This window comes from Drosophila ficusphila, unplaced genomic scaffold (assembly GCF_018152265.1).
Source record: "Drosophila ficusphila isolate 14025-0441.05 unplaced genomic scaffold, ASM1815226v1 contig_198, whole genome shotgun sequence".
NCBI lineage: Eukaryota > Metazoa > Arthropoda > Insecta > Diptera > Drosophilidae > Drosophila > Drosophila ficusphila.
The window spans coordinates 8,036,132-8,059,816 of NW_025064092.1; the positions used below are offsets into that span (position 1 = coordinate 8,036,132).

The 23,685-nt window shown below is 40.8% G+C and overlaps 1 protein-coding gene across 18 annotated transcripts in view; it reads right to left on the reverse strand.

Moving 5' to 3' along the window:
• The window catches only part of LOC108095295 (small conductance calcium-activated potassium channel protein), a 59,040-nt gene that overhangs the window by 15,911 nt on the left and 19,444 nt on the right, over positions 1–23,685 (reverse strand). For 10 of the 18 annotated variants that reach the window (XR_001771642.1, XM_017196350.1, XM_017196349.1 and 7 more), the window contains 3 exons: positions 4,359–4,504; positions 1,898–2,117; positions 1,675–1,776 (listed from right to left, as the gene is read on the reverse strand). Coding sequence is in view for 17 of the 18 variants with exons in the window: in XM_017196350.1 (XP_017051839.1) it covers positions 1,675–1,776; positions 1,898–2,117; positions 4,359–4,504 (468 nt within the window). In the remaining variant the exon portion in view is untranslated. Of the gene's footprint in view, positions 1–1,674; positions 1,777–1,897; positions 2,118–4,358; positions 4,505–14,660; positions 15,253–22,073; positions 23,370–23,685 lie in introns of those variants that run through there. The other 8 variants (XM_017196346.2, XM_017196345.2, XM_017196340.2 and 5 more) reach the window with 5 other exon arrangements.

Consider the following 23,685-nt stretch of genomic DNA (forward strand, 5'->3'; position numbering starts at 1 on the left):
TGACAATCGATAGCCATGCCGAGTTATCGACATGGAGACATCAATTACCAATCCAAATTCGATCACTGAACACAGGACTTTGTCCCTACTAACATCAGTATTGCAAAGTTTAGGGTTTTCGAGTATCTTCCACTTCTCTTCGGCTTTATTCGAGTATATTGCTAATAGATAATATTGTTATCAATCATGTGGTTGTATATTATTATGTTTTGTTCATGTTTAAAGATAGAATCAACAGAATTACGTACTAGGCAAATAGATGCTCCCATGCTCTCTACATTTTCTAAGCTTCAAACGAAACGATCCCCAACCGAATGTGTTTTTTAAATCGGCTGAGGTTCTCTAGTGATATCGATATATAACAATTTAACTCATGCCAACGATAATTTTCAACACATGTCTTAACTAAATTTATTGGTTTTTGTGGTTTGTTTTATTTGTAAGGTAAACGAAACGAGAAAAGTAATACAAAACCAATAAGAATTGAAGAAGAGGAAGTAGAAGTGGAAATTGTATAGATTATATATAAATATATATATGGATCATATATATCAAAATATGCTGAGCAAATGAAACAAATTATAGTGCTGTACATGCAACTGGTAATTGAAGCGCATATTCAAGGGTAAACGAGTACGATAACGATTTTGGTATGGAATGGATATAGTATTGTCAATAAGTTCCGGTCTAAATCATGTTTGGAAGATCTGCATTTGATGAAATGAAACGAAAGAAAATGAAAATGTCAAAAAAAAGGTAAGCTCGGGAATTAGGAAAATTTCACTTTCAATAGTTTTTATTAAAAAAAATGGATTTTTTTTTAAATAAAAATAAACTCTGTTTCTAACTGGGTTTTTACCATAATTAAAAAGTGGGGATTGAAAATTAGAACAAATTGTGGTGAATATAGTGTATGTGGTCCAGGTGAGTTGGGTGAATGAGAATGGTTAGCTTTATGTACAGTGTTTCAGCTTTCTTCAGTTTTTTTTTCGAGATTCTTCAAGGTGGAATGTAACTCTCGTTTTTTTTGTAGCGGGTCCAAATGAAAGATGTCCAGAGAAATGAGAAAATGGAGCGAGGTAAAAGTGGGGAAAGTGGGAGGTTGGGTGGTGGGTGGTGGGTGGTGAAATGAACGAATGGGAAACGGAATCGGAATCGGAAACGAGGTGTCACTTTCTCTCACTCACACTAACTGTCATGCATTCTCAGTCTCTATCGCTCTTACATAATCTGGTTGACGCTCTCAAAATGCGAGAAACACGTTGAAAGTAAAAAAAAACGGAAAACAATTGAAAGTTAATCGAAATCATAACCGGATACAAGAAAACGTTTTTCCAACAGCAAACAAACAAACTAACTAACTAACAAACAAACATACAAACAAACCGAGATGGCGATGATGACAGGTGGCCCAAAAAAGAAGGGGAGGAAGTTGGGATTTCGAGGGTTAAGCATGACCATATAGGGTTTATTTTTTTTCTTTTTTTTGGTTTGGGTTGGGTTGGGTTGGCTTGTTGGGTGGGTGGGTTTCTGGCGCAATCTGGGGGGACTATCGGTAGTATTATGGTGACAGTGAACGAGAGTGACGACGGCAACGTTAAAACAGTTAACGATGACGACCATCAGCAAGAACATCAATAACATCTGGAAGAGAAGAATACAATTTGCACTCACTCTCACCTGCACTTCCAAAGCATGGTAAGCTACTATAAGTCCTAAAAGAATCACAGTCGAAACAGATATTAAGGTTTTTAACGCTGTCGAGTAGAACGATGCCTGCAGAGAAGAAGAAATTCCAAGTATTAGTCTTTGATATGATATTGGATATTTTAAATAAATGTTTCTAGGAAAATAGTTTGGTAAATTATATTTTTTATTTGATTTAATAGAATCTCACCTTTGTGTAGACACCGGCACTGCTCAGCTCGTTTTCGATTACCATCACGATGATCCCGAACATGCCCATGACCAGGGCGTAATCGCTGATGCGTTTGCGCTTCTCGAAGAGGGCTTTCCTCTTTCCCAGGCGATAGCCCACATTGGGTTTGTGTTTGGCCGAGTTAGTCGATGGCTTCCTGGACGTATTGCCGCCAGTAAGGGCACGTTCTTCCATATACCTGCGGGGTTATTCGAGTTCAATCAGATTGTCGCCGGGCCATTCGAAGCCTGCACTCCACTCCCCGTTCCTTTCCCCGTTCTCTTCCCCAAAGGAGCTAACCGAATTGTTGTACTATATGTTTCCACTACCGAAAAATCGATTGTTAACTACTTTAATTAACGGCTATGTCGGGGTGTATAATTATAGTATCAACTATTCCCTGTCGCGATGGCTCTTCGTGTTGTACGAAATATTATTTAAGCTAACCTGACCTATTTATATATATGTAGTTATTAATGAATGCAGCGTCAAGTGCTTCAACAGATAAATAATACAAAAATAACTATTCTCTAAAGTGATTTGTGTCTATGTTCGAACCTCATAATTAAATTGAATCGTTTAATCCTCTGCTTTTGTTTTGATTTCACGCTTTTTGTCTTCCTCGATTCCATGACCTTTCATTTGCATTTTTCATTCGACAACCCTTTCATTAGTGGCTTGTTTTTTGCCCTCCGTTTGTATTGGTAAGCCCTTTTAATTCCCTGTCATGAATGCCTCTTTTAAAGGTTTGAAATCTAAAGCTGCTTGTGATATGCACATTTATTTATAGTCTACTAATGAGCAAGAATAATGTGCATTGTTCTATCGCTGAGATAAAGCGGGGCAACTACTTTTTAATTAGTTTAGATACCTATTTAAAAGTGTTGCTCTTAAATTACAATTAAATAAAGGGAACCGTGGCAAGGGGATTTTCTGGGAACTCCTGTTCCATTATCCCCGGCAATTTTCACAGGTTTTCAGCCCCTAAGTGCTTTCCACAGATCGCTGACTAATGCTCAAGTGTCGGGAGGGCTGTCGAGAGATACCACGCAGATTTCTCAGGGGGTTACCGGGGGTTAAGTCAACCCAGCTCAACGCAACGCCATTCGACTCGACTCAACTCAACTCGAGCGAATCCAACTCAGCTCCGTTCAACTCTAGTCGGCACCTTAATAAATCTTACGGCCTGAATGACAGATTTGTGTGTTTTCGCTTTGCTCTGGCTTTCCTAAATGTGTCATATCAATTTGTATCTTATGGATACACAGACACCGATGGACGAGCGGGGGAAAGGCAGGGCGACTCTTCGGATGAGCCAAAGATGGCCAATAAAAATTTTGCTGACAAATGAAAACACACACACAGACACAGAGTCACATTCACATTCACATTCACATTGACACACAGCTGGCTGTCCTCGTTTTTCGTTTTCGTTGCCCATATAGCCGCAGTCACAATCGTGGCAGTAGTCGTAGTTATAGCAAAAGCTATAGCTATTGCCATAGCCATATATCCACCAATTCCCCGTCTTCTGGCTTCTGGCTTCTGGCTGGCCCCCTCTATAAACTGCTGAACTGTGCCAAATTGCCAACGTGATTGCAGGAAAATATCTTGCCATCCACGACATTCATAGAGATTTATGTGGACCCCGAACGACCGTCCCAGAATCCGAGTATCCGAGTGTATCTGAGTATTCCAGAATCGAAGCATCCATTCGTGAGCGGAATTCACTTTAGAGTGCTCAAATTGAATCGCGCGGGCTCTCAAGCGCTCCCCAATGAATATTACCCCGGCCAGCCAGTTGGCCCATTTCAATTTTTGCCCTCGCAAAGTCACCATCATCATCATCATCATCATCAGAATCAGCATCAGCATCATTCCGGGGTCACTTCTCCTGACATTGACAGCTAATTACTGTCCCCGGGCAGTACGAAGTCCATCCATCAGTCAATGATTTGCCCACAGTTACGGTTATCGTTTCCTATTCCCTCAGTCCCCGAATGTCGAGCTAAGCTGGCAGTGCACCTTCTCAAACTAGTGCACTGGGAAAAAAATAATCTTAAAGTGGAAATTGGTCATGAAAAGATATTTTCCATTAAGGTTCGTTTAATATTTAATAATGTTTTTTTAAGATTGACTTCTTGGGGTTATCTTTCTGACTTTCGAAACATCTACCAATTATCTATCTATTCAATCACCTAATGGCTTAAAAATCTACTTGCGGTAGGTCAACTAATTTCTCTTCATTATAAAAATAAACACTAACATAACGACGATTTTGCTAAGTGTGGGAACTCGGGAAATCAGCTCGAATACTGGACTCTAGATGGAATGGTTCGTCGACGAAGGGGGAGGGGAGGGGGAGGGGCGAGTCGGAGGAGGTGTAATGAATGCACGCTTCTAGGGATACATACGCTACTGGCGGATCGGCTATACATACATTTCATACCTAGGGTAGTCTGAGTGGATACCCACTAGTGCCTCGGCCGCTTCTTCGTTGCATCCAGATGAGATCTGTTCCCGGTTCGCAATGGAAGGTGTTTTCATCGAGCCAGGAATTGAGAGTGTCGACGCCGGTTTGCGGAGCTAGAATTTATTCATTCCAAAGGCCATTAGAATTAGAATTGATTTACAATAAGCAAACGAGTTGTGTTTTTGTGTGTATTTGGTTTCGGTGCTCGGGTGCTTAAGCAACAAGCATTGGGTGAAAATCTATGTTTAACCAACTGAGCTAACATACTTTACCATCAACCATTTGCTTTGGTTTTTGTACGCTCGGAACTTCTTATATGGTAAAACTTTATTATTTTTTAAGAGAGAGCATATTCCCTTTATGGCTTTCGCTTTAGGAAACCTCTGCCACTTTTTTTATGGCTTTCTTTTTAAAACCTCCATAGTTTCGCTTTATGGTTTTCATTTAAAACAAAAAAAAAAAGAACTCAAACTGAAACTCAAAAGCCCTCCGTTATCCTTCCATTTGAATAACAAATTTCACTTATGAATATCTCCAATTTGTGCTCCCTTTACAACCGACATCATCCTGCTGTCAAGCGTTCTTTATCCCCCGGAATGACGACATCATCACACATACCACATCTCTATCTTTTTCTCCGTCTCGATTCTTGATTCGGTGTAAATCCAATTATTTTTGTCTAACCAAAAATAGACGAAAAAAAGAGAAGGGAAAATAAACGTGCAGATGAAAACCGGAATTGAAAGGGCGGGCGGGAAATAAAAAGAAAATCCACTTGCTTTTTGCTCTATCTTTATCTGGCTAAAAGATAGAGTTTTGCGTGAAAAACAAAAACCCAAGCAGCTCCTTTTCATGTTTCCCTTAACAGATGTACATTCGTATATATATATATATATATATACATATATATAACCCTCTAATGGCCGAGAAAAGTGAAAAGGAAAAAGCGGCGTGTGTGTACAATTTGGTCTTCATATTTAAATGAAAACTAAAAGATAAGTAATCTGCTTTCCTACTTGTCCTCCAATATGGGTGCGGTTTTGCATAAGCACTGGCGGCCAGAAAGAGACCGAGAAAGTGGAAAGAAAGTAGTAAAAGTCGTAAACTAGACACACACACACACACACACACAGACACACACAGAGACACTCGCAGAGAGAAGAGGAAGAGTGGGTGGTCGAGAGACCCATAGGACTGCCTAAAATTCAGCTTGAAAATAAAATTCGTTGCTCGTTCCTCGAGGTCCTCTTATTTTTTCCGAGCTTGAGTTTAAGCTTCTTGTGCCTTCCCACTGCTCACTCAGTTGCTAAATCCAAATATTTGTTTATAAAGAAGAGCTCAGTGCCCCGAACCGCCCACAAAGACACCTTCTCCATGGGAAAAAAGACTACGTGACTGGGCGACAAGGCTCGAGCTTAACTTGTACTTCACTTACGGGATCTTGGGCGAAGTGGCACAGAAAAAGTCCGGAAAATGTTGGCGTGGAAAATGTCGGGAAAGGAGATGAAGCGGGAAAAGCAAGCAAGCTGAGTGCTAAGTACATAGCATAATTTTTAATTTCTTTCCCTGCAAATGTCTCAATTTTCACTTAGAATCGAACTTTGTTGCAGCCATAACTTTCTATCTCTCTATCTCGATTATTTCTCATTTAAGCCGTGCACTTAAAATACATTGAAGAAAAAATTGAGTATTCGAATGGTATTGCATTTTCATTTCAAGACACTTGAAATATTTTGAAGCGTTAAATTTCACTCAGCCTTAATAGTGTCTTGCTAAATACATTTTTGTATCACATTTGTTCCACAAGGATCGGAAAACCTTTTATAAAAAGCGATAACAAAGTGAAAGCCTTTCTCCTTGTGTGCGTCTCTGCTGCTCTGCTTTCCCTGCTTTCTCTACTTTCTCTGGTGGCACTCGAACGAGCACTTCCCCATACATTTGTCTATTTGCAAGTGCAGAATGCTGTCGCTTTGAATGGGTAAAGCCATAATCAGTTTTTGGCTTTCGCAGTTTGTCAGTTGCTCGGTGAAAGCAAGCCAGCCAGCCAGCCAGTCAGCCACTCCCCTGTAATGAAAGCTGCCTGCTTTCCCTTCCCTTTCTCTCTCTTTGTGTGTGTGTGTGTGTGCGTGTGTTTCCCTAGGAGTGTGTGTGAATTGGTTTATGCTAAGTAGATTTGCTTGAATGTGGCTCCCGCTCCTCGTGCAGCTGTTACTGTGTTACTGTGTTACTTGTGTCACTGTTTAAGCCAGCTGAAAGGAGATGAGCCCAAGTTGTCCGACTTGACTCCGATTTCCTGGGCACCCAGGACGAAGGACGAAGGACGAGGGGCGGGCGAAGGAGCTCGGCTAAAGCGAAACACAGGGGACGATCATGTGGATAATTTGACAGATTCGTGGACGTGGTTGGACTAACCTTTGACCCCGGTTAGTGTTATCATAATTGAGTGAAACGACAAATCGGAGTGCAAGCGTTTTGTTTTCCTTCGATTGGTTTGGTTGGCACTTGGTTGAATTTGTACAAATAGAGAGCTATTAATCAAATGACAAAAGATATTTGTATGGGTTTATTGCCCTTAGGTTTTCGATTCCCAAATAATCTTCACCTCAAAGAGCAACAAACGAGAAAATGTAGCATACTTTTCAGGGTAGTTTTGGTAAATGCGATAAATATAATTGACAATGACCTAAATCAAGTTATCTGGTAATGCCAAGCTCGTGTCGCCTTGTTTAATATTTTAAAACCAGACTCTGGGTGAAACTGTATCTGAATTGTAAGCCACAACTGAGAGACACTCGAAATTCCTTAAGCCCCTTCAAGGACATTTCCTAATTCATGGCAGTAAACACGACTCAAAACACGATTCCCAGCCCAGCCTTTACAATCAGCATTTGCCCGACATTCCCAACCAAAATCAGGGAAAGACAAATGGAGAACTCCAAAGGAGAAGGGAGAAGAGAGGAGAGAGGAGAGGAGGAGAAAGGAGGGGGAAAGGAGACACCGAGTATCCGAATGTCGTTGCCGCAATTGTTTGTTATCATTTGTTTGTTGCGTGCTGGCCACCCACTTTCTCCCACTTCCGCTCACTTTCACCCATTGCCGCCCACTTTTTGGGGCACCCCCCCTGGAAAACGGCCGCACACACGCACAACTTAGGGACACACGCAACGTGCCAAAGAGGAAGGGAGGGAAGGAGGTACACACACGAGACCAACGTCAACATCAACATCAACGCCTACTTGTCAGCAAAGGGTGTGGATTTCGGGTGGTGGCCAGCGAGGTTCTTTACCCCACCCCACCCCACACACACACTCTCACACGCACACATACATATATGCAAAAAGAAAAAGGAAAATCTATTTTTCGGCAGATGCGTGAGTGTGTTTGTCTGTTTTTCGGCTGCCATGTGCTCATGAAAACAGCAACGAAAAAAAAACGAAAAAAAAACAATACATACATCTATATACGTATAAAAACAAAACAAATTGCGCATATTCCAGGACATCTAATGTCAATGATGTTAATTGGATTTCTTAATTAAGTTGAAAAGCGAAGCGGGAAGCGGAAAACCCCTAAGAAAGAATAAAAACCGAACAGCAGATTAAATAAATGATTTTGAAGGAAGTCGTTTGAATTGAAAATGTAGCAACTTTTCGAGAGCAGGAAAATACGCTTTTCGGGAAACTTACAATTGAGAGAACAGCGAGCATAAAATAAACGCATTTTCCGAATTTGCGGAGTGAAATAAAAAACCACTGCGGAATGAAATGGGGGAGAATTTCAATTAACACGGAATTCCAAAGGCGGAATGTTATGAATAGAATAACCTATGAAACTAAAACGCTGATGGCATTTCAACAATAGCGAAAACAAACAAATTGTTCGCCTCTTGTGGGATTCAATTAAATTCGTGAAAAATGGAGAATTTATGTGCTTATACAAGCATAATCAAATTTCTAAATCCACACAATCCTTTCAAGTGGCCACTTGAAAAAATTAGTCAAGGAGCAAATCAATGTTAACAATTTTAAGGGACGAAAAAATGTACTCATTTGTTTTTGGATATTTGCTGTTAAACAAAAGTCTTTCTTACTTTAGGAATCTCTTATTTTTAATGCAAATAACTTGTTTTGCGATTTTATGTTCCTGACAAATAGACGTATAAGTAAGCAAACTTTACAAATAGCTAAATAAACGGGTTAAAAAGTTTGCTGCAAAAGTGCAATTTGGTTGGGGCAATTTTCCCCCTTTTTGCGGCAAACTTTTGTTTCCAAGTACTTGAGTAAGTAATTTCGATTGGGGGTTAGCAACCCCATTTCCCCCGAAAATTTATCTGTCCCCCACTTTAATTTTTTTTTATTATTCCATCGCCGATCACGCACACAAAAGAGATGTTGGCATTGGCATTTAGCCGATGCCACGCCCCGAAATTATTTCTCACCTGCGTTCTCACCTTTAACCAAATTAACATACTCATTGCCGACACACAGTTTATGAGCTTCGCATGGACACGCATACTTTGCCAGCTAACAGGCCCAACACACATACACACATACACACATACACGCACCCCGCGTACACATACATGTGCAGTGAAAGGAAATTGGTGGAAATTATCGAGTTTCCTATACAAAACGCGACCAGCACGCAAAAACGAAGCGAGAGCCAAAGGGAAACCGAAACTAGGAAACTAGGAGAGAAAATACAGTCGAAGCAGGCGACGAAATTAGAAAATCCAGGGTGAAGAGGTCCTGAAGTTGGAGTTAACGATAACGATTAGAGGCCCAGCCTCAGCCATATGCGTTTGTTTGTGTGTGCAGGGTGTATGTGTGTGTAGGGTGTATGTGTGTGTGGGTTTCCTCTTCACCCCCTTCCCGTTATTCGGTTTGCCTTAGTTTCCGTTCCTGCTCACTCATTGTTGCCTAATAAATTTAGCGTAATTCACATTACATTAAGGTTACGTTTTCTTCTCCCCGCCAGGGAAAGTCCACTCCCCCTTCCCTTTCCCTTTCCCTTTCCCTCCCCTTTTCCTCCCCGGAAATCTCTGCCTCTCTGTCGCACTGCTTGCCGAGTGCAGGAAATATATAATGAAGTGTTCGCTTTGTTGGAGCTTAATTAGGCGGATAAGTAATATTTTTGCCCTGCCTTGTAGCGCACCCTTAAGAAAAAATTCAAGCACTGAGAGAAAAGGTTCCCAACTCCAAGTAAAAATTGTTTTATAACATAATATAAGAACCTATCTTACATACATCATACAAATTAAAAGAGTTTATATTTAGTTTTAAATCATAGAAAGGAATCTAATCTATGAAAATCCTGTTCTGTTTTAAAAAATATTATGAATACATCTCATACTTGTTAAATACATATTATTAAAAATGTAAAGCTTGAGGAAGACGTAAAATTATTCATTTTTGCCAGTGCCCTTGTATGTGTGTTGTGTATTTGGGACCTGAAAACTTTGAATTACACAATTAGTTCACCCTGAGTGCACAATTTGGTCAGTTGGGGCTTACTTATTCCCATCTTTTTTCATTTTGCTGGAGGAGTGACTCTGCGGTTAGTTTGTAGTTGGTCTTTCATCGCTAATCAAATCGGTGCCATTTGGCCCGGCGAATTCCAAGCCCCCCGTTCGCTATTCTTTAGATCAGCTGGCGAAGATTGATTGCCGGAACCGCCGACTCGCATATATAACAAGCCCTAATCAGGGGGCGTGGCAAATCGGGTGCACCGAGGCGAAGAGCCACTGAGGAGAATGGGGAAGAGGTTGAGGATGATTCTGATTCTGATTCAGAGGCTGAAGCGTGCCAAAGCGGCGCATTCATTTAATATAATAACGATAACTCGACAATGACAGGGAGCCGTCTTCGAGCAGCGCCCTCCAAGGAGACTCGAATGTGGCTAATGTCAATGGGCGGGGCGTGTCGCTGGGCCGATGTCTATATACATATATAAAGATATCAATATATATATACCCCTATACACACACCTATACAATGGGCGAGGTGTTGGTCGGACTTTGCATGTTGCAGGTTCCTATGATCGAAAATCAATATATCTAACCCTATTGTTACCGCACACACACACACACACACTTACTATACCGTCCATTGAAATGCGAAAAGACAAACGCAAGAATCGTTAAGGTGACTCGAGCAGTGGGTAAAAGAGCCACGAAAAAATAATAGAATTTGTTGAGGAATTGAAAATTATTTACTTTCGTCTTGTGCGCCAAAGTTGACACACTTAGCGACTGCATAATGGAACGACTGGCAGTGGAACATATTAAAAATACAAAAGTCACAAAAGCAAATAGTGGAAGACGGCAAATACTCAAATATTTGCTGAGCCAAAAGGTAAACATGGGCCAAAATGGGCGGGGGCCACTAAAAAGGGGACATGGTGGGTTAAAGCCAAAAACTATAAAAGAAAAGTCATTCAATTTATTTCTAATTAAGTCGCAAAACAATGACTATTTTCAAATACAAAAAAAAAGGTAAAAATAAAATATGAAATTAACTACTAATTAATAGGATTTTACATTTAATCGTTTTATGCACATATTTGATTGTTCAATTCACTATTCTGAATTTGATTTTCATGTTTTCCAGTTTTTCTTTTTTCCTGTTTTCTTCCCTAACAACTTAAAAATTCCGTATTAAATATTTGCGCTGAGTGTATAAAACGGGGGCGGGTTAAAGCCTAACCAAATAATTAATAAACAAACGATACCAAATAGACAGAGCCATTCGACTGGCCTTGACTCGAATGTTTTCACTTTTGGATGAGCCGCAAAGGAAAAGCGGCGCGGGTGTGGAAATGTAGAAATGTGGAAATGGCGCCGCTTAGGTCTAAGGTCCAAGGGCTGTCGGAGTTAGACTATTGACTGTTCAGGCTAGCAGAGGGGCTAGCAGAAGGGCTAACAGAGCTAGTTGGGCTAGCTGGCTAGCTAGCTAACTGAAGGTTAGACCCAGTTAGGGTCGCATGCTCGCTCAATTATCTAGAGGGAAATTCTGAAATGCAAATAGCAGGCGGCATTAAATGGGGCAAAAGGACGACGAAGGGACGACCAATTTGGTTTCATTTACAATGATTTGCTTCCGCCATAATGACAAACGACCAACTATATATACATATGCAAGCAGGTTCGACTTGATTTCACTCGATTCTATTGGAATTGAACTTCAATTTGCTGTTGATTTTTTTAGCCATTCTGTATGTGTGTGTGTGTGTGCTTTCTTCTCTTTTTTTTGATTTTTTTCCAGGACAGTCGAACATGACGGTCATGGCCACGTGCTGCTCCCATTGCTCAGTGCGAAAACAAAAACAAAACTTTCGGTTCACACACGTGGACAGGTGAGTGTGTAATAAGGCTGGGAATATCAAAAAACATTTAACTGGCGGTTGGGGAAAAGAGCTGGCAAAACAGAGCAGGCATCCATCTCGGGCACGTGTCCCTCCACGTTTATGTGTGTGTGTGTATATACACTGCAGGAAACAACATTGTTTTGCCTGCGAAATCCTTTAGACAGTGTAACTAATTTTCATACGCAAAGCAGTGTAGAACAAACGGAGAAGATGTAATACAAAATTGCTTATAAGTTTGTTGAACATAAAGTTAAGCCACAAATAGCAACATATTCTTTCGGTGTAAGAGCCGTTCGAGGGTGCTGAGGCATGGAAATTTAATCCCTTAAAGAAATTTTCCACAACCCGGAACTTTGCTGGAGATTTGTGTATGCGTGCGCCCATGATACGAATATTCGAAGGGCGAATTTGTTAATTGAAATTCTTTTTTTCCTGCATTTCGTTATTTTCCACCTTCAATTGCGAGAAGCTCCGTCCGCCGAACCCGCAAGAGATGTATAATCCAACCAACAACGGAGACGTACGTAAACCCTCGGCCAAATCCCATTTCAAGTGAGTTTAAGGTCTTAGGGCCAAGCCTGATTGAGTAACTTAATAATTCAGAATTGTTTGCAGCCTGTGGGCCTCATTGGGATTTGCATCTTTTAAAGCGGCGGCGAACGTGGACCCATGCGGCGTATGCGTTATCTTTCGAGAGCCAGCCGCCCACTTGGCCACTCCTGCCTAATAATAACAGTAACAACAATAACAGCAAGCAGCCAAGCCGAGCGCTGGCAACATGACGTATACGCAATGAGCAACATCCACCATTCAACATTCACCATTCGCCCCGTTGCCATTTATTTTTTCCTTTTTTTTCTCTTTTTATCCCCCTCGTTTTTTTTTTTTGTCTTTTGGTTTCCCCCCTTGTTTTATTGTAGATTATTTGGAGTTTTTCACGTTTCGCTGCTCATTTCGTTTGCTTGGCGCTTCGATGCTCTTATCTTGGCCATTGTTGTTACATCCACGGGCTTACATAACAAGCTCCTGGCCACCCAGCGCCACCCACACACAGTGCCACTTGCGGTTTATCAAACGAAGCGAGTTGCATAAGATTGCCATTGCCATGGCCATTGCCACACGAAAAAATGCCATTTCATTTTTTTGCCTTCTCCCTGTTATTGGCCAAAACTGTCAGCCGGCTAAAGGATAAGGCTAACACAAGCGCACGCACACACACACCCACACACACGCGGACAGACGGAGGTATGTGACAAAGTCCCAAAAAAAAAAATAACAGAAAAACCAAGAATGGAGAAGGGAGAGACTGAGCAGAGGAAATGTCAATCAACAAGCCGGAACTGAAACTTAATGCAACCGGCTTGGAATTCCTACACCATCGAAAATAGCAACAGAAACTGTCATAAAAGCCAGGAGGAAAACAAGAGGAGAATGGAAGAAAAGCCATGAGAAAGCCGAGAGAGAAAAGCAGGGAAAATAAAGCAGTTAGATGGCGGGGAAACCAGGTACGACAGGGCCATGTGCTGCCGGTTAAATGGGTTGACTTGAGCCAGTCTCCAAGGGCTATGACTAGGATAACTTAACCTAAAGTGTAGCAGAAGGACCGAAAAAAAAACATCCACGGGGCGATGGCAAAATTCCGAGTGGAGGAAAGGCGGGCAGAGGGAAAGTATGGCCAAAAAGTGTCGTAACTCTTAGCCGGAATGCTGAAGAGATATGACAGCGAGCGCCTTTTTCCCCGCCCCTCCGGAGACTGTAATTATATTAATATTATCTCTCTTACTTTTACTTTGAAATTTACACGAGATGTTTTTCGTTGTTTTATATAGCCCAATATATATTGGTCGCTTAATGATGGACTTTACTCCAACTTGTGTACTTCATCTGCTTTTCATAAAATATTCAAGGCGCAAAAAAGTTTATGGTTGAACCAAAAAAGTTTGAATCACTCTTTGAGCTTCTTTCTCTTGCGCCCTTCCATTACTCACATATTGCAATACACATCTATATGTATATATCAATTTATATGTGTGTATCTTTTCGTCCACGCACATATGCGGGAAAATCATAAATTTTGCCTACTCTTCGACCGATTCGGTTCAAAGTTTTTCCTCTTTTTCTGATTATTTTCGTACTTTTTTTGACCGAGTTGCGGGCGCTAAGAAATATGCTACGTTTTCCATAACCGCAAAGTTAAGAGCTCTCCATACTTTTTTGAGAGGGTTTTCAATATCGTCTAGTGATATTTTTAAGTTTTTCGCATGGTTCGTGGTTAATGGAGTCATAAATATTATAGACAGACTGATTCCTTTTAAGGTTTTAAGTCTTAAAAAAACCATTGTTAGTATTTCCTTTGTGTTTATTTTTAAGAAGTAATTAACGAAAAATCATTTAAAAAGGAGAGCCCTAAACTGAACCTTCCTTCACAAGAAAAACGATACTCTTGTCTTCCGAAAGCCCTAAATAGAAATAAACTAGATAATAACTTTCTTTGTTCCGGCTTCCCTCTCACTGCCTTCTCTTTGCCCAATTCTTTGCCCGACATCTTTATGGAGACTATGGCGCGATATTTATCTATGGATGGGAAATATTGTGATATATTACTTTCGCCTTTGTCCAGGGGTTTCCCAGTTCTGTTTTTTTTTTTTTTTGGTTTTTTTTTTGTGTCGATTGCTTTCTTCTGCTTTATGAGTCTTTTATGTGTATGCCTTCCTTGGCTGTTTTCGTTTTTATTTCCTTTTACTTTCTTTTTACTTTCTTTCTGGCCCGAGGCGATGCTACGCCGGCAGAGGCGTTGGCAAAGTTACTCCCGTTACTTTCGCGACTGCGATATTATTTGTTTTGTTCCTTTTTCTGTTTTTTGATATCTCTAATATTTCCTACTAAATAGTGTATATTATTCACCTTAATTCGCTTGTTGTTGTCTTCTTGTTCGTCTTCCTCTTCCCCGTCCTCTTAGACTTTGGTTTGTTTGTTAGTTATCCCGTTATCGCATTGTTTCGTCTTACATTTTCAATGTTTGTTCGCTGCTGTGTGTGGGGTAGGGTTCTGTGTGTGTCTGCCTGTGTTTGTGTACGTGTATGTGTGTGTGTGTAAGTACCGGAATCCGGTTAAAAGAAAAGTAACGCAATTTCTTTTCTACTTCTGTTGTTGCCGTTGTTGTTGTTAATAATAACAATTTCACATACACTCACGCACTGTAAAAAAAACGGGACTCGTAAACGTAATTGTAAGTGTAACGGTAACTGTAACGATAACAGTTGTTGTAATTGTTGTTCCTGTGGCTATTATGTTTTTTTTTATTTGTTAATGTGCTTGCAGCTGTTCATGCTTTTGTTGTTGTTGCTGTTTTTCGTTTCATCTGTTATATATTAATAGGTATTATATTTTTATGTGTGCTATTATTTTATTATTATTTTTCGCTTTCGAAGGTTTTAGCTCTTCTGCGCTCGCTACGTCAGCCATGGGTGTAAACACAATACAGACTGAAACAGAAACCGACCGAGAACTGAAAATGAAACGAAACGAAACGGAATCTTCAAAAGCGGCGAGGACGCCAGCGGCCAGCGTCGCAGTCGCCGCGAGCAGAGGCGCCGGCAGCGAGAGAAACGACTACCAAAGTTTGAATTAACTCGACCACAATTTTTACCGTTACGAGAAGGAGACCGGAGAGCGAAGAGAGAACTCGAGACCAGAAAGCAGAAAACCCGATCTCTTCGCTTTCAGATCCCGTTACCAAGCCACGGTTGATAAATAGTCACAGAAATACAGTACATCCTTGAAAATGACTATCATTCCAAGCTATGATAAAATAAAATTTCAATTTAGTTTTCAATTTCAAAACCTCTATTAAACTTCTTTTAAAAAAAAACTAATACAAACGTCAGCTGGCAATAAAGGCAAAGTTCAGTTCCATTGTTGATTTTTGCTAGTATTGAAATATAAATAAATATTCGATTTATGATCACAATACAAGCAAATGGTGTAATATTTGGGATCAAAATAAACAGGTTTGCCAAAGAATTGACAATGTTCGAAATATATTTAAAAATAAAATTGCAACCAAATTTCTATACACCTTTACTCGTGGCAAGTATAAAAATCATAGCATACTTATTTGGAAAACATTATCTAATGCGATATTAAGTAGTTTTTACTTAACAATTCTAGTAATGTAGGTAAAAAATCATGTTTCCTTTTCATCGCTATCTTTTCCACTACACTTTTGACATTCTGCATTTAATTTTTTGGACAGAAAATTAATCTTTGGGAGGTCCTCCTGTACCTTTAAAAAAAGTGAGCAGCGCGCAAAGGGGTGTGGGTGTTGGTTTGAGTATGTGGGTGCTGCCCGTTTTCTTCTTCGTTCTGAGACCCAGATTTGCCTGTCAAACTGTCTTTATCAGCTGTCGCTGCCGCAGTCGCTGTCGCTGCCGGCGACCGCAGCGCTGCTTTGGCAGCGGTTGCAATTGCAATTTCGCTTTTTCGGTCATAATGAATTGGCATTGTCATGTGTGTGTTTAATTTGGCGACACGCGAAAGGAGCTCCAAAAATCTAAGGTAAAAGAGAGAGTCGGAGAAAGTCGGAGAGAGAGTCGGCGCTGCCTCGCCTATCACTCTCTCTGTTTCTTTCTCACTCTCTCTTTGACTGATTTCCAATCCACTCAACTTTGTTTTTGCCTTTCGCTCTCTCCGTCTCTGTTTGTCCTTACGGTGTGCTATCGCCATCTCGCTTGCACGCACCCACGAATACACGCACAAAGCAGCAGGAGTAGCACATCTACACACCCACACACTCGCACTCAAAGGAGAAGCAGCGACGTCGACTGCGACTGCAGCAGAGGAAGAGAAATAGATTCCAAAAGAAGAAGCTGCCACTGCTTCTTCTGCTTTCAACTTTGAGCTTTGGCTACGGCTTTGAATTTTTTCTTTATTTCTTTGGACTAGCATAATGGTCGACTGGCACGCGATACGAAAATCAAAATTGAACTTTACAAGTTAATCCTTTTGCGGTTACACACAGACACACTTCAAGAGATACTCCTTTTCGGGCGTTCAAAATTACATTTTAGAAATCAAAAAGAGAGAGGAAGCGGTTAAAGAGACAGTGGCGTTCACAAAAGGGGAATTCCTGGAACTCAAGGAAGGGATTCGAGTATTATAATCGTAGCAAACTTCAATTTTAAAGAGCTGAAAAAATTTTAAATATTGCAGCAGAACAACTTAAGAAGAATTAAAAAGGATATCGGGTTTCATTATTAATGCAGCAGCTTGTTCACTATTTATAAAGCGAATCCTAGCCCCCGAATATCCCCTTCGGCGGGCGCCAGTGGGAGAGAGTCAGAGCGAGAAAGAGAGAGAGCGGCTTTGTCCGTGGCCTTCGGTCGGTCCTGCGCATTGGGAAACTCCGATTTGCGTAAGGTGATGGTCTTGGCGGCCTGTCCCACTCCCCCACCCACGTCCATCTTATCCCCCCCATTCGTACCGCGGTACCCCGGTACTCCCCCAACATCCAAGCAGTCCCAAATGGATGCTCAATTCAAAGTTCCAGCTACGCGATTTCATTGTCATCGGCAATTGCCGCTGCCCCAGTCGTATTCGACTATAGTCACGTTGTTCAGCTATATTTTGTGCATGCAAAGGATATACAGTGAAGCCTGGGAGTTCTTAGAAAATATTCACACCCTATAAAAGCCACTCCAAATAACAATTTAAGCTTCTTTAGATTACTTTACTTTTGCCTGAACGTTATTAGTACCTAAGCTTTGTTTGCTTTAAACGCTTATCTATAAATGAAAGCTTAACCCACTCTTAGGAAGTTCCATTGTTCTTTATAGTGGGATTTGATTGTATGACACCAGCGCACCAGCACACGCATACATCACACAGATACGGCCGCACTGGCACACACTTAAATAACGCTCTTACCGATACGCTGATGCATTCTTTGGCGCTGATGAACTGACAAATGAATTGGCCTAGCAACCGAAGTCGGGGCTATAGCAACGCATCCTCGCGTTTCAGCCACTTGGCCATTCGTTCTGGCCGCACTTTAAGCCTTTAATTCCGCATCTGGGAACCATAAGGCATCACTTGAGCCACCGAGCAATTCAAAACATATTGCATTCACACTCAATTTCAATGCCACTGCTTATCCCATCTAATTAGTAAACCAGGTGGTGTGCGAAATTCTCTTTGATTTGTTGATTTATTTCAGAGATATAAATGGTAATGGAATCCAAATATACGACGTATCATTTTATATTCCCCAAACGATTTATATTTATATTTAACAAACGTACGAAATCAATTGTACAAAAATGTAAGTAAACATTATAGAAGAGAATGTTTTAAAATATCATCGGCATGTGAACTGGCTAGTTTTCTCACAGTGCAATTAAGCAGCTTTGCCTGCGAACGCAAACAATCAACAACTTGAACTTGGAATCCCTTACCTGGAAATCTCGGCCACCCAGCCACTTCATCCATATGGCACTACAAAAGCCTTATTAAAGTACCACTCATTTAAATAAATTAATGCATTTTGTGCAGCACCACCATTGCCATTGTCTCGAGTGTCCATCACTTGACATTAAGCGTGCACATAGGACATCGCACCTAAATCCACATGTCTCCGAAGCCCCGGACCCCCCAGACCACCCCAGAAATGACAATACCGCCCCCTTTTTGCACAATCGTCGACCCAGATATCAAATGGAAATGTCAACGCAAACGACAGATAGTCAAAATGTTGTCATGTCGGATTTTGAATAATTCATTGAAATGAAAACTTTATGCATTTGTCAGCCATTTGCCATTCCGGCACCTCCCGCCGCCCACTTTCTTATTTTCCAACGTGGGTATTGCCACTGGTATGGGTTATTTGGTTATTTGGTACTGGGCTTGCCGTCGGCCAAGATACAGAGTCCATCTCCACCGCCGGCCAAGTCCCATAAATACGACTTTGACCACAAGCTGACTTGCAAAAATCGGATTAGCCAGTCAAGAGGTTTTCAAAATGGGCTACTAAATCTAAAAGGTTTCAGTGTTTTTGTGATACCATATTGCTTTTATAGGTTCAACCCTTTTTAAAGTTATTTTAATTAACATTTTCAACAGTAGAAAAACTTCGAGGGATTCCTCTGGTTTTCAATGAGGTTGCAAAATTTTGTAAGACTTCCCAGTGGAAGTTTCTATAAATAATTGCAACATGTTCAACAAGTTGACAACTTTATGGGGTAATTTCCCGCAACCATGTGTTACTGGATAATAGGTTTACAGCCAAATGGGTCAGAAATCAAAGAAACTATTTTTTGCATATTTTCTAATTTTCATTATCCGCTTTAAAATCGGATGAAATTTGGTAATGTTATGAGCTGTTTCGAAAATTCTTAAAAAAAAATGAAAAGTTTGTTGAAGAATTCACACAAAAACGTTTATTGGTATGCCATTTCAAATTAGGGAAGTGATTGGTCCTGTATCATAAGTATAGCTTTGGGTCACCAAAAACACGCCCAAAAGGTGGTCAAGATCGCCTGGCAGGTGAGTCATGGATCGAAGCGGTCGCCATAGGCACTGCACCCGACCACCAGGTGTGTGCCCTCAAAGGCGGACATCTGGCGAGGCGACTGCGCCTTGGCAAATGACTCAGAACAGCTGAACAAGTGGACTGGGCACGGAGCGACCTTTAGACGTCGGCGATTTCGGACCCATCCATTCGGAGCGGTCTACGGTTTGGGGTTTACGGTTCGGGGACAGTCCGCTGAAAGTGCCTCTTGTCATATTTTATTGATGGACACTTGGGCAAACAGCCTGAATGCACTTGCGAAGATATACGGACGGGCACATCCATCTAAGCGGATATAGTATATATAATATATAGGAAAGGCGGACGGGGAACGGAGCGAAAAACTGCAGTCGCGGTCGAAGACTATTATCATGAAATTTTAAATAGTTCCTCGACTATTTTTCGCCGCATAATGCCGAGGCAATAAGTTATTGGACTATTGAGGCCACCTGGCCAGCATTTTTCACAGTCGACTGGCTCTCCGCACTTTGAAAGTAAACCCAATAACACACACACACACACACACAACACAAACACAAACACACAGAGAGATAGTGGACTTGGTCGATGGAAGGTCCTCCAAAATGCAGACATATGGGCGGGAAGCCAAAAGTCGCAAAGCAAATGCCTTAAATATTTTAGATGACACCCCGTAATACCCATTGGGAGTGCATGTACATATATGATACATATAATATTTATCATCATCTAAATATGCACGCATGTGTTGTTCCGCCCGTTTACAGAAAGTGCCCGGAATAGAGGATATAATATATATATATATACTCTCTATAGGGGGGGATATATGGTATAAACGGTATAAATGGTATAGCGCACAGTCATCGATAATTCATGTCCACGATCTGAGGCCAGGTTTTTCCCCGAGGGTTGGTTCTTTCATTGCTCATATGCCATTAATTACGCGGCGATTGGCATTGTTTAAAATGCGCCGGAATTGGCCGTTCAATCGACAAGGCAGTGTTTCAAAGTACTATCGAGAGTACTATATATATAGTATGAATGCCCCATATGTAACCCACAAAATAAAGTAGTAACCCAATTTATGGACTGTCTTGAACCCAAAAATTGTGGCCCTGAATCCACTTTATAGCTATTCCCGCATTAAAAACGATAATGTTGATGATGATGATGCGATCGTTACCCAAATTTAAATCGGATTCGAATTTGAATCGCCTGGCTTGTAAACAATATATCAAAGCAATAGATACAGACGCACGGATCGGGCGATACGATCCGAACACTTGAGCGAACTTTATGTCTTTATGGCCATTTTTTTCATGTGTATTCAAATGCTGATGATGGAATTGCTAAATAGATGGCTCCCCCTTTCCGTTCCGCTCCGCCCCCTTCGTCAGCCGCCTTTGTTAATGTGCTTTTTTCCCACATTTGTTTTGTGTTATTGCTTTCATAGCCCCCACCCTCCAACTTAATATCCTGCCTTTATCTCCGCCATAAGTGTGTTTTCAATTGGCCATTCTTTATGGCACTACACAGTGTCTAAATATATATTTCATAATTAGAGTATTGATATAGAAGACCCCAAACATGGTATTTTATCTTATACAGTATACATTTTCGGTTTTCTACTTTAAAGTTTTTAAGATTCTTGACAGTTTTTGTGCTCGAAAACCTTACCACAAGATTTCTTTAAAAACTGCAATCTTTAATAAACTTTCTAAATTCCCATTGGCTGTATATTCGCTGCTAAAATTTGTTTTTTTCTTTTCAAAAAACCACTGCCATTTGCTCTTTGGAGAAAATTCTGCCAAAACTTTTACCACTTTTTGCAGGGTACAAAAGTTTCGTTGCCGAAATATTTTCCCCAAGAGTTCCATCGTGTGTCTGCGATTTGTTTTTGTTTTGTTCTGCAGATGCTTTGGTTGAAAATAACTTCGAACCGCTCAGAGACTGACAGAAAGAGACAGACGAAGTGAGTGAAAGGGATAGAGCGAATAGGGAACGCGGGCTATTTATTTATTTTTATAGTTTGGGCTCTGAGGCAAAACGGACACGTGGAATCCGCCGACGAAATGGCGAATGAAAATGGGCATACAAATGGCCAGCAGATAAGCTAGATACGTCATAGTTTCTTGGCAACACTCAGGAAAAAATCGTTGAAAAATATTTATACAAGATTGTGACACAATATTCACAAAATGTACTAATGGTATACATTTCAAAAAAAGGAATATGTGTCGTATACGTTATATATTCTAAAAAAAAAAAAAAAAATCGCATACGACACGTTAAATGTACACCAAACTGAATTCAACGCGTCGTATACGTTATTTTTTTATTAAAAAAAAATCACACAAACGATTCGTTGAATTTACACCAAACTGAACTCAACGTGTCGTATGCGCGATTTCTTCAGAGAATATAACGTATACGACACATATTCATTTTTCAAAATTAAGTAGCGCGCTTTTTGGAAACTTTTTTACCATCAAATACATTACTGTATTCAGTTGTTTTCATACACATTTAATTACACTAAACTCAATTTAACGTGTCGTATGTGTGATTTCTTCAGAAAATATAACGTATACGACCCATGGTCCTTTTTTAAAAGTATGTAGCGCGCTTTTTGGAACCTGTATAATCTTTTTGAAATCCTTAAAGACAAATACTATGAAATGTACCATCAAAGGGAAATACATAACACTATTTAAAAATTATTTTCACTTCAAATGTTAATAAATCCTGCATATTTTTGTACAGTGTAGGCTTACCAAAATGGGCCGCTCGTTGGCGTAGGACAGCTTGCGTGTGTTGCGCAGCGTTTCCAGCCAAAGGGAGTTCCTGCGGGCGGCACTCGTGGCGCCACCGACGCTGCCCGTTCGCGTCATCAGTGCGGCGGCCGCGTTCAGCGGCTGTGACATTTGCGGCAGCGGTGGCGGCGGTGGCGGTGGCGGCGGTTGTGACGACGTCATCATCAGCGTCAGCGACGGCGACCGCGAGGGCGTGGGTGAGGGCGTGACGGACGGGGAGCCCGATGGGGTTGATGACGTCGACACGACCACCGGTGTGGGCATAACCATGGGCATGGGCATGGCTATGGCCATTGGCATGAGCGTGGGCGTCGACTGCGGCCGAGGAGGCGTGGCATGGCATTTCTGATAGAGAGCGCCCTGATTACAGTCGTTATCCATGCAGAAGGCCGGCGACATGCTCTGCTCCTCCAATCGGTTGTTGTTTAGGATCCCCGAAGATCCAGAAAGATAATCTCGTGTTCCTTTAAAGTCTTTATTTCAATTTATTGGTAACTTTCACTCTTTTGTTTTAAGGAAATTCTCATAGTTTCAGTTTGTAAGATGATTTCAAGATCCACATTTGTTTGCAGTCGCGAATGTAAGGCTTTTATAACTTGGCTTTGTATGCTGTTTTAGGAAAACCTTTAAATGATCCAGAAATATCCCCAGACTGGAATCGTTTTCTTTGTTATCTGATTGTTTATGTATTCTTAATTAAAGGCAAATGTTGTTGTTTTCGGGAAAATTACACACAAACATGTTGCTTTAATTATTATTAAAAGATTTTCAAGGAAACAAGTACATTGTTTATTTTAAAATGCGATTTTCAGATCTTGCCGGTTACAGGCCAAAACCGCAATCTTTAAACAATAAATCATTGTGCTTTCTTCTTAGAATTCATAATATATCACAATTTTCCTGGTTCACTGAATGCTTTCCCAAGCAAGGGCACTTTGTCAACATATACACAACAAAAAAAAAGGATTTCTTCACGACAAAAAAAAATCAAAACAGCCCACGACGAACCGCAACAGGCGAAAAACCGATGAAGTTTGATTCGATTTTGATTTGAATTGGGTATTATTTTTGGCCAACAGTGTTTCGACTTTCGACTGCGTAATTGTCCAGAATGTAAACAGCATTGGGGATGCAGACACAATTCAGCATTTCCACAACCCATTCCCGTCCATTATTGACCGATCTGATGCGATACGATCCGCAGCCGATCTGGAAAATGAGCGACAAAGAGCGAAATCGAGAGCGATCCCTTCCGACGACGCCGCACAAATGGGCTGCCCCGAAAAAAATTGTATTTATATTCCAATCTGGTGCGCTCCTGCATTCGGGTTTTTCTATTTGGTTCCGCCAATCTAGCAGAATCAAGGAGAACATTAATGTGCTCCGAGTTTGGGTATGGACTTCGCTATACTCAGTATATGATAAATTGATATATAAAATAGCAATTTATAAATTTAAATTTGTTATTAAATAATTTTTAGAATTTTAACAGAATTAATTTGTGTTTGGCTTATTTTAAACCGATAAAGAAACAAAAAATTTACGACAACCTTCCTAAATTTTTAAACCCAAA